Source organism: Falco rusticolus, chromosome 7, assembly GCF_015220075.1.
Source record: "Falco rusticolus isolate bFalRus1 chromosome 7, bFalRus1.pri, whole genome shotgun sequence".
Classification (NCBI taxonomy): Eukaryota; Metazoa; Chordata; class Aves; order Falconiformes; family Falconidae; genus Falco; species Falco rusticolus.
The window spans coordinates 11,827,558-11,841,149 of record NC_051193.1 but is presented as its reverse complement, the minus strand read 5'-3'; the positions used below and the strand labels follow the sequence as shown (position 1 = coordinate 11,841,149).

The following is a 13,592-nucleotide window of genomic DNA, read 5'->3' as shown; positions in this document are numbered from 1 at the left end:
TGGGGAGCGGCTGGGGGGGCTGGGGGGGGTCAGCCTGGAGAGGAGGGGGCTCAGGGGGGACCTCATCGCTCCCCACAGCTGCTGCAAGGGGCTGCAGCGAGGGGGGTCGGTCTCTTCTCCCAGGTCACAAGTGATAAGACAAGAAGAAATGGCCTCAAGTTGTGCCGGGGGAGGCTTAGATTGGGGATTAGGAAAAATTTCTTCACTGAAGGGGTGGTCAAGCACTGGGACAAGCTGCCCAGGGAGGTGGCACTTAAGGACATGGCTTAGTGGTGGGCTTGGCAGTGCTGGGTTAAAGGTTGGACTCGATGATCTTAAAGGTCTTTTCTCACCTACATGATTCTATGTTTCTATGAACACAACCTACGGAAAACCCCACATTTATGGCTTCCTACCACAATAATATTCTGCTCAGGTCTGCTTCTGTCCTAATGTTCTCTGCTGTAGAAGGAAAAAAAGTGACAGCTATGCCCCCTCCCTCCCTTCCCTTCCACAACACACTCCCTTCCGTATGAGAAGAAGATACGGTACCTTCTGTAGTGGGTCCTAATGCATCTATTGCTTCTTGTGAGACTTGAGGCAGGGCAGCAGTAGCAGTGGCCAGCAGATGGGGATTGTCTAGAATGACAGCTGTCTCCGTCTCCTGTCCTGACACTGCGGGAGGGGAGGGCTCTGTTTCCAGCTGAGCCTCTTCAAGGTTCCTGGGTCCCTGTGTTGGTTCAGCATCTGGAGTACTGGTACTAATTACAATGTCTGGGACAGAGGTTTCTCCTGAAATGCCTACGATTGAGTTTGTCACAGCTCCAGATGTGGCATCAGGAACTTCCTTCTCCTGGGGAGCACCAGAAGGCTCACCACTGGCCAAAGATGTGGCAGCTGTTTCGATGTTAGCAGCAGGCAATGTGGATGCTTCTCCACTGGTTTGGTGGGCTGTGGATGTTTCTATGCTGATTTCAGGAAATGCAGATGTTTCCCCACTGGTTTCATGGACAGTGGATGTTTCTATGCTAGTCTCAGGAAATGCAGATATCTCACCCTGGGCTTCTTGACTTGTGGACGTTTCTATTCTAATTTCAGGAAATGCAGAGGTTTCCCCACTTACTTCTTGAACTGTGGATGTTTCTATGATAATTTCGGGATAGGCAGATGTTTCACCCCTGGCTTCTTGACTTGTTGGTGTTTCTATCCTGATTTCAGGAAATGCAGATGTTTCTCCACTAATTTCGTGGACTGTAGAAGTTTCTATGCTAATTTCAGGAAATGCAGAGGTTTCACCTCGGTCTTCTTGACTTGTCGATGTTTCTATTCTAATTTCAGGAAATGCAGATGTTTCCCCACTGATTTCATGGACTGTTGAAGTTTCTATGCTGATTTTGGGAAATGCAGATGTTTCCCCACTGGTTTCGTGGACTGTGGATGTTTCTATGCTAATTTTGGGATAGCCAGATGTTTCACCCCTGGCTTCTTGATTTGTGGATGTTTCTATTCTAATTTCAGGAAATGCAGAACTTTCTCCACTAATTTCACGCACTGTGGAAGTTTCTATGCTAATTTCAGGAAATGCAGACATTTCTCCACTGGTTTCAAGGACCGTGGATGCTTCTATGCTAATTTCAGGATAGCCAGATGTTTCACCCCTGGCCTCTTGACTTGTGAATGTTTCTATTCTAATTTCAGGAAATGCAGATGTTTCCCCACTGATGTCTTGACTTGTGGATGTTTCTATTCTAATTTCAGGAAATGCAGATGTTTCCCCACTGATTTCTTGTATCGTGGATGTTTCTGTGCTACTTTCAGCAAATGCAGAGGTTTCCCCACTTACTTCTTGAACTGTGGATGTTTCTATGATAATTTCAGGGTAGCCAGATGTTTCACCCCTGGCTTCTTGACTGGTGGATGTTTCTATTCTAATTTCAGGAGATGCAGATGTTTCTCCACTAATTTCGTGGACTGTAGAAGTTTCTACGCTAAATTCAGGATAGCCAGATGTCTCCCCACTGATATCATGAATTGTGGATGTTTCTACACTAGTTTCAGGAAATGCAGATGTTTCTCCACTGATTTCCTGAATCGTGGATGTCTCTATACTAGTTTCAGGAAATGCAGATGTTTCTCCACTGATTTCCTGAATCGTGGATGTCTCTATACTAGTTTCAGGAAATGCAGATGTTTCTCCACTGATTTCATAAGCTGTTGATGTTTCTGTACCACTTTCTGGCAATGCAGATGTTTCCCCACTTAGTTCGCCAGATGCAGAGGCCTCACCACTCGGCCCAAAACTGTAAGGAAATGTGACAGCTGTTTCCCCACCCAGTTCCTGTGATACTGTTGGTCTTGTCACAACTTCTACTAAATGAGAAGTGACTAAAGTGACTTCTGGAAGCCCTGAGGCCTCCCCACTAATATCAGTCACTGCTGAAGATTGTCCACTTAGATCTGTGGCTCCAGAAATGTCTCCGCTGATGTATGGGATCCCAGATGGCTCTCCACTGAAGTCTCCTGTCCCTGAGGGAAACCCACTGATCTCCATGGCTCCAGACCCTTCTCCAGATAGCCCTCTGTCTCCAGAAGGAAATCCACTGATTTCTATCATCCCCGATGGTCCTTCTCCCACCTCTTGTGCAACTGAGGTCTGTGTTACAACTTCCACCAAAGTGGTATCCACGAGAGAGACTGTGGGAAAGCCAGAGGTGAGTCCACTTTCCCCTCCAGACAGTAGACCACTGGTGACATCAACTCCAGAGACTTCTCCACTGCTGTCAATCATTCCACTCAGATGTCCGCTCATCTCAAGCACTCCAGAAACACTCCCACCGAAGTCTACATGCCCGGAAGACTCCCCACTGACATCTAAACTCCCAGATACTACACCTGATGCATCTTCACCTCCTGAAGGCAATCCACTGATTTCCAAAATCTCTTTTGCTTCTGCTCCTGTAACTGTGGGGGTTGAGGTCACTTCCTCCAAATGGGTGTCTACAAAGGTAATGCCTGAGGCCTCACCACTTCCATCGATACCAGAAGCAAGGCCACTTAGGTCCACCAGGCCACTGACCTCATGTGTTCCAGATGGTTCTCCACTGACATCCAGCCCTGAGGGCAACCCGCTGAGCTCAGGTACCCCAGAAGGCTCCCCGCTGAGCTCAGCCCCCCGGGAGGGCTCCCCACTGAGCTCAGCTCCTGAGGGTAAGCCTTGGGCTCGGCCACTGGTGTCCCACTCTGTAGATGGGAAACCTGACAGATCTCCTTCACTGCTGACTCCGATGGATCCTTTTCCCTCCTCTCGCCGTTCTGGTGCTGCTGTTACAACTTCCACCAATGTGGTATCCACAAGAGAGACGGTGGGAAAACCAGAGGCAAGTCCACTTTCCTCTCCAGATGACACGCCACTGACTAGCTCTGTGCCAGAGATTTCTCCGCTAAATCCAGAAGGCAGCCCACTGCTTTCCACTCCAGATGGCATCCCACTAATTTCTGGTATCCTCGAAGTAGACACCAATATGTCTTCTTCTGCAGAAGGTAAGCCACTGATATCAGCAGTGCCAGAAGGCACACCACTCAGGTCCCCTGAGGGTAGCCCACTTTCTCCAGGTAGAAAGCCACTGGTATGCAGGTCTACCGATGGTAATCCACTTTCTCCGATCCCTGAGTGTTCTCCACTAACTTCAAAAACTCCAGAAGATGGTTCTTCACTTGTATCCGGGACTCCAGATACCCACCCAGATGCTGAAGATTCACCACTGACTTGATGTTCTCCAGATTCAATCACCTCCCCTGACACTTCGCTGACAGAAGCATCGGTACTTGTTTCCTCTGGTATTACGGTAGCTGGAGGAAAAGCAGATGGACTCACTGGAAAAGAAAGAGTGAACAAAGGGAGATAGGAAAATTATTTACCAAATTGTTTTAAAGAAGCTAGTAACAATTTCCTGATTGACTTTACCCTAAACTGGTACCTTTGAGATAAAGGTACTATGTGCTTGCAGAAACAATTTGGTCTCTTCAAATTGTTAATGAACATTATATGTTAATCAACTATAAATTAAATACCTCTGGGAAACTGGCAGAATATATAATCTTCTGATGTGGGACGATGGCAACAGTGACACCAATTCCCAGGTGCCAAAACCAAGCCACTGCTTCCTCAGAGAGAACATGTGGAAGAGAAAAAGTTTGATGCTGCTCTGACCATGCTGCAGCTCTGTCCTCCCTCGAAGGCATGGCCTGAGATCTGTTTGTAGCCAGCCTTCCCCATCCTGGATACACAACAACATATTTTGCAAGGTGTTCTGGCAGTGCTGTGTGTGCTGGCCTGCTGGTCATTTAGTTCAGTCCTAGACCAAAGTCCTGTAACGTACAAGTGTAACTCCTCCTGCGTGCACAGACTCCGATTTTGCTGATAATGGTGATAATCATCTAGATTTAGAGAAAGTCCCCTTCACAAGGGCACAGCCCACTTATTTTGGTAGTTTCCCCACCCTACGATGCCAGCTAAGCATGACCCAGGAGACAGGGAAGCTCTGACCCACCTGAGAGCAGCAACACATCGGTTGGAAAGACCTCTGTCCCCCAGGCTGTCTGATTCTCAGGTTGAGTGGCAAACTCTGTCTCCGCGGTCACCTCCTCCCCGGAGGGTACCCCCTCCACTCCAGGGATTAACTGGGTTGCCAGCACATCTTCTTCAAAGAATGAGGTAACCCCCTCCTCTTCCACAGGTGGCAGAGCTGGAACAGAAAGGTGTTGGAGGGAGTTTCCAAAAATTTACAGTCCAAGATGCTGGTGAAGTGCTTTGCCCAAACCGACACCCTGATGCCCGTCCTCCCTCGTAAAACCCCTTTCCCCGAGGATACAGGTCTACATGCCCTGCAAGGAGCGGGAGGGTACCTCTGAAGCAGAAGGCATGGTGCCGGGACAGTGGGTCGGGGAAGCCTGTCTGGTTGTGGTGCTGATAGACGGTTCTCACGCCAGGCGCATCCCCCCCGCAGGCGGGACGGGGGCTCACGATGGGATAGCGGAGGCTGCCGTCGGCTAACCAGCCAGCGTAGCATCTGTCCAGGCCCTGCTTCCAGGCGGCGTGGAGTTGGCCAACAGAGGCCAGTGTGGCGTTTTGGGTCTCACAGTACTGCTGAGCTTCTGGGAAGGTGAACTGCTCTGGCTGGGTTGCGAAGAACACCTCGCCTGAGGGACGGGAGAGAAAACAGGCATGAGTCCCTGCATCCCACCTTTGCACGTGGAGGTGTGAAGCACAGTTTTGCTCCACAACCATGCCCAGAGGAAGGGGGAGAACATACCCTTGAGCCTGTTGATGTAGCAGTACACATCGTAGGTCTCCGAGGCTGGCCGCATGCCGTACGACCGCACACCTGGAGAGCCCTGTTTGTCTCCTATGCAGTTACTTCGGGGAGTCACAATGGGATACCTACCAAAAGAAGAGAGGAGGTAACCCAAGGTCAGCCTTATGTACCCCGGACTGGAGAACCTCAGTGTACTTGGGAGTAGGACACGAACACTTCACCATCAGAGGTGCTCAGAGTCCCCAGCATGACTTGGAAACAAGTCCACTTACAGCTCGGGGCAACGAACACCAACTTTCCTCTACTTTTCCAACATGGCAGGGGAGCTCACTGCTGCAGGGTGTATACACAGGTTAGGAAACAGGTAGGACAGGTTAAAAAGAAGAGGTCTATCGGCCACTTCGTATTGTGGCCTGGAGACAACCTTAGGTCAGCAAAGCTTTAGATGCTGATGAGCAGAGCAGCAGGACAGCCCAGAGTACAGCCTCAGTTTGGTGGCTGAATAGTCATTTTGAGAGGTGTCTTCCCCAAGTCAATGTAGTTTTACCTGACTGTCTGGTCCCGCAGCCAGCCGGCATCGCACTGGTCAAAGCCAGCCTCGTAGGCAGCCTGGAGCTGTTCCGGAGTGGCTATAACTGCGCTGTTCTCCAGGCAAGCCTGCTGGGCTTGGACAAAGGAGAAGGCGTATCTACTGGTGGCGGCACGGTAGTGAAACACCACACCTGGGAGAAGAGAAGCCATGGTGAAACAGCAGATATGGGACCCCTCATCCACCGAGATGCATGACCAGAAAGGGTCTTCCCAATAATTGTGCAAGGACCAGTGCCTGTCAGGCCCACTTTGATGGAGATGCCTCATTCATTGAGCTCTGCTGCCATCAAGGGTGATGTTCTGGGGATCTCTTCAGCCCTCCTCTAGGATCTTCCTACCTTGACTTTCCCCTTCCCCGGAGGCAGATGCACATGGGAGTGCAGAGTAGGACCACTGCAATCCCAAGTGTCAGCCAGCTGAGCTCTTTTCAGCACATGATGGGGTGGCCCACAGCCTCCTCCTCACCCCTCCTGTCCTACCATAGTCAAGGTACTCCGCCTGCCTGTGACCCCAAACAGACCTGCACACCTCCAGGGGCCTGGATGCCCTCTGCGACAGCAGAAGCTCAAGCTGTTTTCAGCTGAAAGGTTACCTCTAGGAGAAACTGATCTTCAGGCTTCTCAGAGTTCTGGTGACTTACCCGTGGGGGAGATGGGCTGCTCAGGAAGGAGACCAACACCGGGGGCTGCCGTTGCTCGCACAAGCTGATCTTCCACTGTGAATGCCGAAGCAGACTCTAGTCCTGGTGTGGCAGTCACCCCCACGACCTCTTCCACTGAGCTCACCTCTGCTGTTTCGGTGGTGATGGCAGTGTCTAAGGCTATGGTGGTGACCTCTTCAGGTACAGCCCACACTGCTGTGACATCCCCCCTGGTCATGTTCTCCTCCTCTGGGGCAGTTGTCTCTACTGTGACACCGGTGGCAAAGAGATCGGGCAGGACAGTGAAGCCCTCATACAGCTCTGTGGCAGTGGAGGTGATCTCAATGGGCTCCAGGGTGGCGATGCTGCCGCGGGCCTCCTCCTCCGTGGCATTGCGTGGCAGAGGTAGCTCCACTTCTGTCTGGGTGACGGTCTGGACAGTGAAAGCGCTGCCCAGCTCGCTTCCCGTCTCGTCGATGAACTGCCCTGGGACCAAAGTCTCAACATCCTCCCCTGCATCAGGAGACAAAGCAGCAATCAGAGAGGACGTGGTCAGTCTAGCAAGGTGTGCTGTGCTGGTGCTGTCTCTGAGAAGATGCTGGGTGTTTGCTTGCTCAAAGAGGAGCAGGAACATCATGACAGTCTGGTAAAAGAAATGGCTTTCCTTCCTCCGTGATGGCTTTCTATCACCTCAGGATGGAGGGCACGTTAATGAGTTAGAGGCAACGAGCCACCGCATGCTTCACAGCTGATAAATCAGAGGACTCTCCCTGCTCTCCCAGCTCTCCTTCCCGGGAACACCTTGCCCATATCCAAGTCTGCACTGACCTCTAGTGCCTGCTACAAGGAATTTAAGGTGGCCGGAGGGAAGGAGGGGAGCGTGGGTAACCTCCACAGCAGGTCTGAGCCATGGGAGAAAGACAACTGGATCCCCACACTCAGTACATGAAGTCTTACCAGGATCACCATCTCCTTCTGCTCTGCCCAGGTGATGACTTAAGAGTTCATCACATCTAAGCATGCTAAGCTCGTCTCCGGGACAGCCAAAGCCACTTGCTGTACCAGATACATTCAAATAACTCCCACCTTTCCCCTCCCAGATCACTTTTCTGCTCAAGCCACATCCCTTGGCTGTAGCAGAACATGCTCAACATGCCACTGAGCAGGTCAGCCTACAGCAAGGATGGTAGTTAAAAGAGCAGCATGAACCAGAACTGGCCAGGTGAGGGAGGGATGGGACGTCTTGAGTACGCAGCAAGGCAGGTCTTGGCTGGGGAGGAAGAGATAATGAGACACTATCAGGCTTTTTTCCCTAATACCACTTTCCCTGCTCTATTTATTTCCAATCCCATTTTCCTGCTAGCTCATTTTAGCCAGTAACTCTCAGCTCCCAAGGGATTCAGAAAATTAGATAGAGATGCTCAGACAGGGGCTGGCTGTGCTCAGCAGTTTCAGATGCATACCCTGAGATAACCAGAAGTCTGTGGCTTGGTGGACCAATCTTTAGTTTGGCCACGTAGCTGGATACCTCCAAGGTGTCTGGGAGGTTTTACAGAGGCTCCTGACACACTGATCATGCATGCATCTGGGCATGATAGGTCTGTATCAAAGGGGTTTCGAAACATACTTTAAAATACTATTTTTTTAAAAAGATGGCAATCCTATTTGAATGTTAGCCTCTGGTTGCCCTGAATAGACCATATACCACTGTGCTTTGCCCTCTTCTTGCTGCAGAGAAAAATGTGCAGTTAGAAGAAAAGGGGAGTAGCTGGACTGCTTTCAACTTCCTAGGTGTGATTTTGCTCCATTTCTGTCTGTCAGAGACTGTTGCGGCCTCTGATTTATCCCAGCATGGAAACTCAGGCATGTGTCTGTACCACAGCACATTATATCACTATACACATTTTCAGGGTCAGGCCTGTTCTCTTTTTCCTTCTTTTCCATCTCTAGCATTCAAAGTCTTGTACATGAAGCACCTGAGCTCTGCTCCATGTCTCCAGGAGAGCTGCCAAAGCTGGAAAGTGTGGGAGGACTGGAGAGAAGAGGGCTGTGTCACATCCACCTCCGCAGAGCCCCCCCATACAGGTCAGGCATCTGTGCACTTTCTGGATCTGCTTCCTACCTGAACATGAGCAGGGGACTAAGTCCTTTGCCAAACCCGCTTTCCCCGACCATTTGAAAAATAAAAATAAATAAATAAGCAAGAGGTCAGCTCTGGCCAGGGAGCTCCTGCTTGCTGATGTGTAGAGACACATTGCTTAGTCCCGCAGCCCTGACACACTCACCACTATAGCAGATGGCATCGTAGCGAGAGTCGGGGTGAGGGTACCCCGTCTGGTTGACGTACAGGTACACTGTCCGCACGCCCACCAGGTTTCCTCCGCAGTTGGGCCGTGCTCTGGAAATGGGGTAGCGGACGCTGCGATCAGCCAGCCAGCCCGCGCTGCACATGTCCATGCCGTCCTTCCAGGCCAGGTACAGCTCTCCCGTGGTAGCCAAACGAGCTCCCAAGCTGCGGCATTTGTCAAAAGCTTCTTGGAAGGTGAACTTCTCGGGGGCGGTGGCATAGAAGACTTCACCTGCAAGCACACCATCCGTTAGCACAGGAATTAGCTGTAGAATTCAACCCCCATTCCCTTTCTCTCCCCTTCCCGCTCCTGAAAGTCTGGATAAGATGAAAAGTCTTGCACATTACAGCTGAACTGCATCCCCATGTTGGTGACCACCTATACAGACGAGAGACAGGGAGTCTTACTGGAGTCACAGGGCAAGAGGAAGATAAAAGACAATTTCAGTTCTAATGTGCTGGATATTTCAATGGATCCTTCTCATAAGCACGGGTGATGGACACCTCTGAATGTCACACCCTCTAATGGGTGACCAGCGACTTGCAGGATGGCACGGACTTTTGTGGAGGTTAGACGGACTCCACCCTCTGTACTGCATTAGTCATTTGACATTAAAATTGTCCAAGGTCTGACAAAGAGACTGTAGAGAACATCTAGCTTTGCTGGGGTATGTGCTTTTCCATCTTCAACCTGTCTTGCCTCTAGTCCCTTTGCCTTTGTATTTACCATTGTTCAGTCTAGGCATGATCAGAGCTTTGGCTGTTTCTTTGTCTAGTAACAATAAAAGCCCCAAATCACCTTGCATTTGCTCTGCATAGCAGTAAACATCGTAAGTTTCATCTGGCTCACGGACACCGTAGGTCCTCACTCCTGGAAATTCATCCTTGTCGCCATAGCAGCGCTCCCGGGGCCAGTGGATGGGGTACCTGGGGGAGAAAGGAAGCGTAAAGAGAGGGGGCCAGGACCCCGGCAGCCGCAGTGAGGCTGGAAGGGGGCTGTGGAGCACTGTGCAGTGTGATGATTTATGCCTTTTCCTGGGTTATGGGGAAAGGTGATCTGCTGTCCTGCCCTCCCTCTGATGGTCCTGAGCACAGCACGTCCCTGGGAGCACCAGCCAAAGACATCAGGCCAAGTTGCCCTTGTGAGGGATACACAGCTTGGTACAGTTGAGACACACTTGTGCATTTTGGCATAGCATGTTTTGTTTAAAGAGGACGAAGGATCAGGATTAAACCATTGTCTACTCAGCTGTCACTACCAGCTGAGGAAGGCAGTGGTCACTCTGCTTTCCTGCTATAGATTCCCCCTGGCAGAAAATGGCTTGCAATCCACCACCTCCCTCTGCACGCCAGCAATTACAACAGCTGCTATTTCACAACTGTTTCTCAATCGTTTTTGGTCAGTGGCTTCATTACAGAAGCCTTTCCCTAATGACCCTGCTGTGGCTTTCCTTTCCCCTCCACCGTTCATTACCTGACAGTCTGATCAGCCAGCCAGCCAGCATCACACTGCTCGTACCCATCCTCATAGGCAGCTTGCAGCTGCTCCGGAGTAGCAATGACAGCACTGTTCTGGATACAGGCCTGCTTTGCTTTCTCGAAGTTCAAGGTGTACCTTGTGGAGATTGCTCTGTAGTGGAATACGATGCCTGGAAAACACAATGGCTGTCACTCACACGTCTACTACAGAGCAACTAGCCCCTTGCCTTCCAAAGAAGTGATGGATTCAAAGAACAGATACTACATGTCGACCAGAAACAATGAACTATTTATGCTGATTGTCTGTGTTTGAGCATCTCAAGCCAAGCATGACTTGGTGGGCTCCTTTCGCAGGACCTTTTGGGACACACTGGTGACCTAGGAGAGCAACTGCTCTCCCATGGTGCTGTAACAAAGTCACGGGGCATTAAAGGCCAGTACCTGAACAGCAGTGTGAACAGTGGAAGGAAACCCATCACCCAGAACACAGAGCTATATCACCATCAGAACTCAGTACTTCCCTGATACAGCTTTGCGCAGCATTTTGAATGCATGGTTCAGAAACCAGCCAGTGGGGCAGAACAAGGACTGTGCTGCTGTGAAGGTTTGAAAGCTGCCACCTCGCAAGGTCCTGCTCAGGACCAAGGGTGCAGAGTGTCAATCACTGTACAAACACCCAGGAAACCTTAACAAGATGCAAATATACTTAACACCTCCAGATCTGCTGCAAATCTAAGTTGTATTTTTTTGTTGAAGGGGATCTTTATAAAGGATGGCTATTGGTACACTCTGGTCTGGCATGAGCAGGCTTTATGTCAAGTGGGAAATTCAGCAGGAGGCAATGAGAGGGCTCCCAGCCTCCACTGTCAGATATGTATTCCAGCGCACGTGAGCAGCAGAGACATGGTGGTTAACTGTTGTAGTGGAAGCTGTCTCCCTGTCCTACACTGAATGCAGAAACCAGGATAAAGATAAAGGTTGTAGGAAACTTGTTATTTTATCCACCTATTACTAGGATGGGCTTTGCAAGACAACAGGGAAAGTTTTTCCAGAACAGACCAATTCTCCAGCTGAGGGCATCCCATCTCCTAAAATGTTTGGGAGAAATAAAAGGTCTTGTAACAGCCCTGTTCCAGCTTCATCCCTCTGAGCAATAGCCCAGCATATCCAGTACCACCTCCTGCCAAGGATGTCGTCTTGCTGTCTCTGTAAGTCACCTCTGCCAGAAGAGTCGTTTTATTGCTGTATATTCTGCCATGAGTCATTTTACTGGTTTGTTTAGTCTGGTCCTAGCCTGCTAAAATAAATGCTTGGCTGATGGCTTCTGCTTGCCTGCCCATTGCCTTCTCTGTGACCTGGCTGAAAGGGTTTATGCCTGCAGGGACAGCAGTACCTTCTCTGCCCATATATTTCTTTTTCCCTTCTGCCCAGGGCAGGCAGCAAATCTTGAGAGGAAAGAGCAAGGGCAGGATCTCACCTTTCACTAGGACCTCTATTGAGTCTTGTCTGTCCTCAATCCCGTACATCACTTCACAGCGATAAATCCCAGTGTGGTTGGATCTCAGCGCCTTGATTTCCAAAGTGGCATCAGTGGGGATGGCAGGGTAATTGGGCAAAGAGATCGCCTCCCTGTATTCGGTGTTGAGCCGGATTTTCCCACCGGTGGCCACTAGCAAGACAACTTCGGTGCCGTTTGAGAGCTTGCTCCATTTGATCCGTGGGGTCAGCAGAGCACTGGTGTCCTGTTCCTCTGGGATGTTGAAGTAACAGGGGATGTTCAGGGAGCTTCCCAGGACAACAAGCAGGGGAGACTGCTCAGGTATCTTGACTTCCAGGCCATCACTTCTGTCTGCAGTTCCCAAACAAAGCAATGGTCACGTCAACAACACATTTAATCCAAAATATCCAGTGCTTCCGTATGCTCCAATGCCTATATCTGCTTTGCAAACTTGTACCTGCATATCCGGACATACATACGCTTTTTGGTCTAGTCTGCTGAAAATGACTGGCCGAAAGGGAAGTTACAACCATGACCTTTGTGCCGTGGTTGCTTTTGGGTTTGGACTAGGGCTGGGTGTGGGAATGAAGGGGTCTACTGCCGTGTAGCTGCTGCCCATGCTGTAGGATCACACCTGATCGGGTTTAAAATGGGGAATGCTGAAATTCCCTTAGTTTCCTCATAAATCTGCTTTTGCCTAGAGCTATCTCCCTGGCTCCCCAAGAACAGTGAGAGGTTATGGCATAGCATCCATCCAAATAGAGGAGCCCTGTGCATACACAGAGCAGATCTTATGTACATTTATTTCTGTCAGCTGCACATATCGGGAGATGGAACCAGAGTGCAGCACATTGCTCAGTCCCACTTTCCCACACCCTAGGGCACGTACCTGAGAGCTCCACAGCGGTGGCTGCAGTGATGACTCGCAAACACACAAACACTAATAGTAAAGTGGTCATAGTTTACCTGCAAGAAACAACACAGGGAGAAACGATTTATGACAGGTGTATGTTCATAGGGAGCCGAAAGCTGTGGATGCTGCTGTGAGGCAGTGCAATGCTTTCAGCCACCCCTTAAGCCTCCTACATGTGGCTGGTGGTGAAAGCCAGTCCTTGGGGAAGGATGCTGTCTCAAAGTGCCTCTTGCTTCAGGAATCATTTCCTGAATTGTCCATAAGACAAATAAACAAAATGCTCTGCTATGTACATCAGACAGAAATGTTACTATTGATCACTTATTATATTGCTGTCCCATTCTCTCTCTTGTGATTCAATCTTACCTGTGGAGCAGAAAGACAATTTTACAAAAGATCTTCATGCTTACTATGTATTTACTGAAGAGGGACCATCACGTCCACTAAGCCTTTGTCTCGGAGCAGGAGCTGCCCCTCACCAGCATCCCCCATCCAAGCCAGCACTGGCTCTCAGGCCAGATGGTTGGATGCATTTTGTATACCACAAAATGCTCTGAAGGGAAACCTGCCCTCTACATGGTGAAAAACCCAGAGGTTACAACGCTTTGGTCCAATAGACTTGCATTGCCAGCATACATAACCTTAACTGTAAATGGATCCTGAACTGATACAAGAAATCCACAGGATACAATTCTGGGCATCTAAACTCCACCCTAAAAATATCTTCCTGGGGTCCCTCAATTAGTCAGAGCAACCTGCTACTTCTGAAAGCTTTAGGAAAGGAAAAGAGCATCATACTGACACTGAATGGCAGAAGCAATATAGGGAAG

The 13,592-nt window shown here is 49.9% G+C and overlaps 1 protein-coding gene across 1 annotated transcript in view; it reads right to left on the bottom strand.

The window, feature by feature from the left end:
- ACAN (aggrecan) overlaps positions 1-12,832 on the bottom strand; it is a 28,224-nt gene extending 15,392 nt beyond the window's left edge. The window contains exons 1-11 of the mRNA XM_037395890.1: positions 12,739-12,832; positions 11,829-12,200; positions 10,347-10,521; positions 9,672-9,799; positions 8,811-9,104; positions 6,526-7,038; positions 5,842-6,016; positions 5,292-5,419; positions 4,885-5,178; positions 4,530-4,724; positions 532-3,852 (exon numbers count right to left, since the gene is read on the bottom strand). Coding sequence (XP_037251787.1) covers positions 532-3,852; positions 4,530-4,724; positions 4,885-5,178; positions 5,292-5,419; positions 5,842-6,016; positions 6,526-7,038; positions 8,811-9,104; positions 9,672-9,799; positions 10,347-10,521; positions 11,829-12,200; positions 12,739-12,808 — 5,665 coding nt within the window. The 5' untranslated portion in view covers positions 12,809-12,832. The remainder of the gene's footprint in view (positions 1-531; positions 3,853-4,529; positions 4,725-4,884; positions 5,179-5,291; positions 5,420-5,841; positions 6,017-6,525; positions 7,039-8,810; positions 9,105-9,671; positions 9,800-10,346; positions 10,522-11,828; positions 12,201-12,738) is intronic.
- Positions 12,833-13,592: the final 760 nt, after the last annotated feature.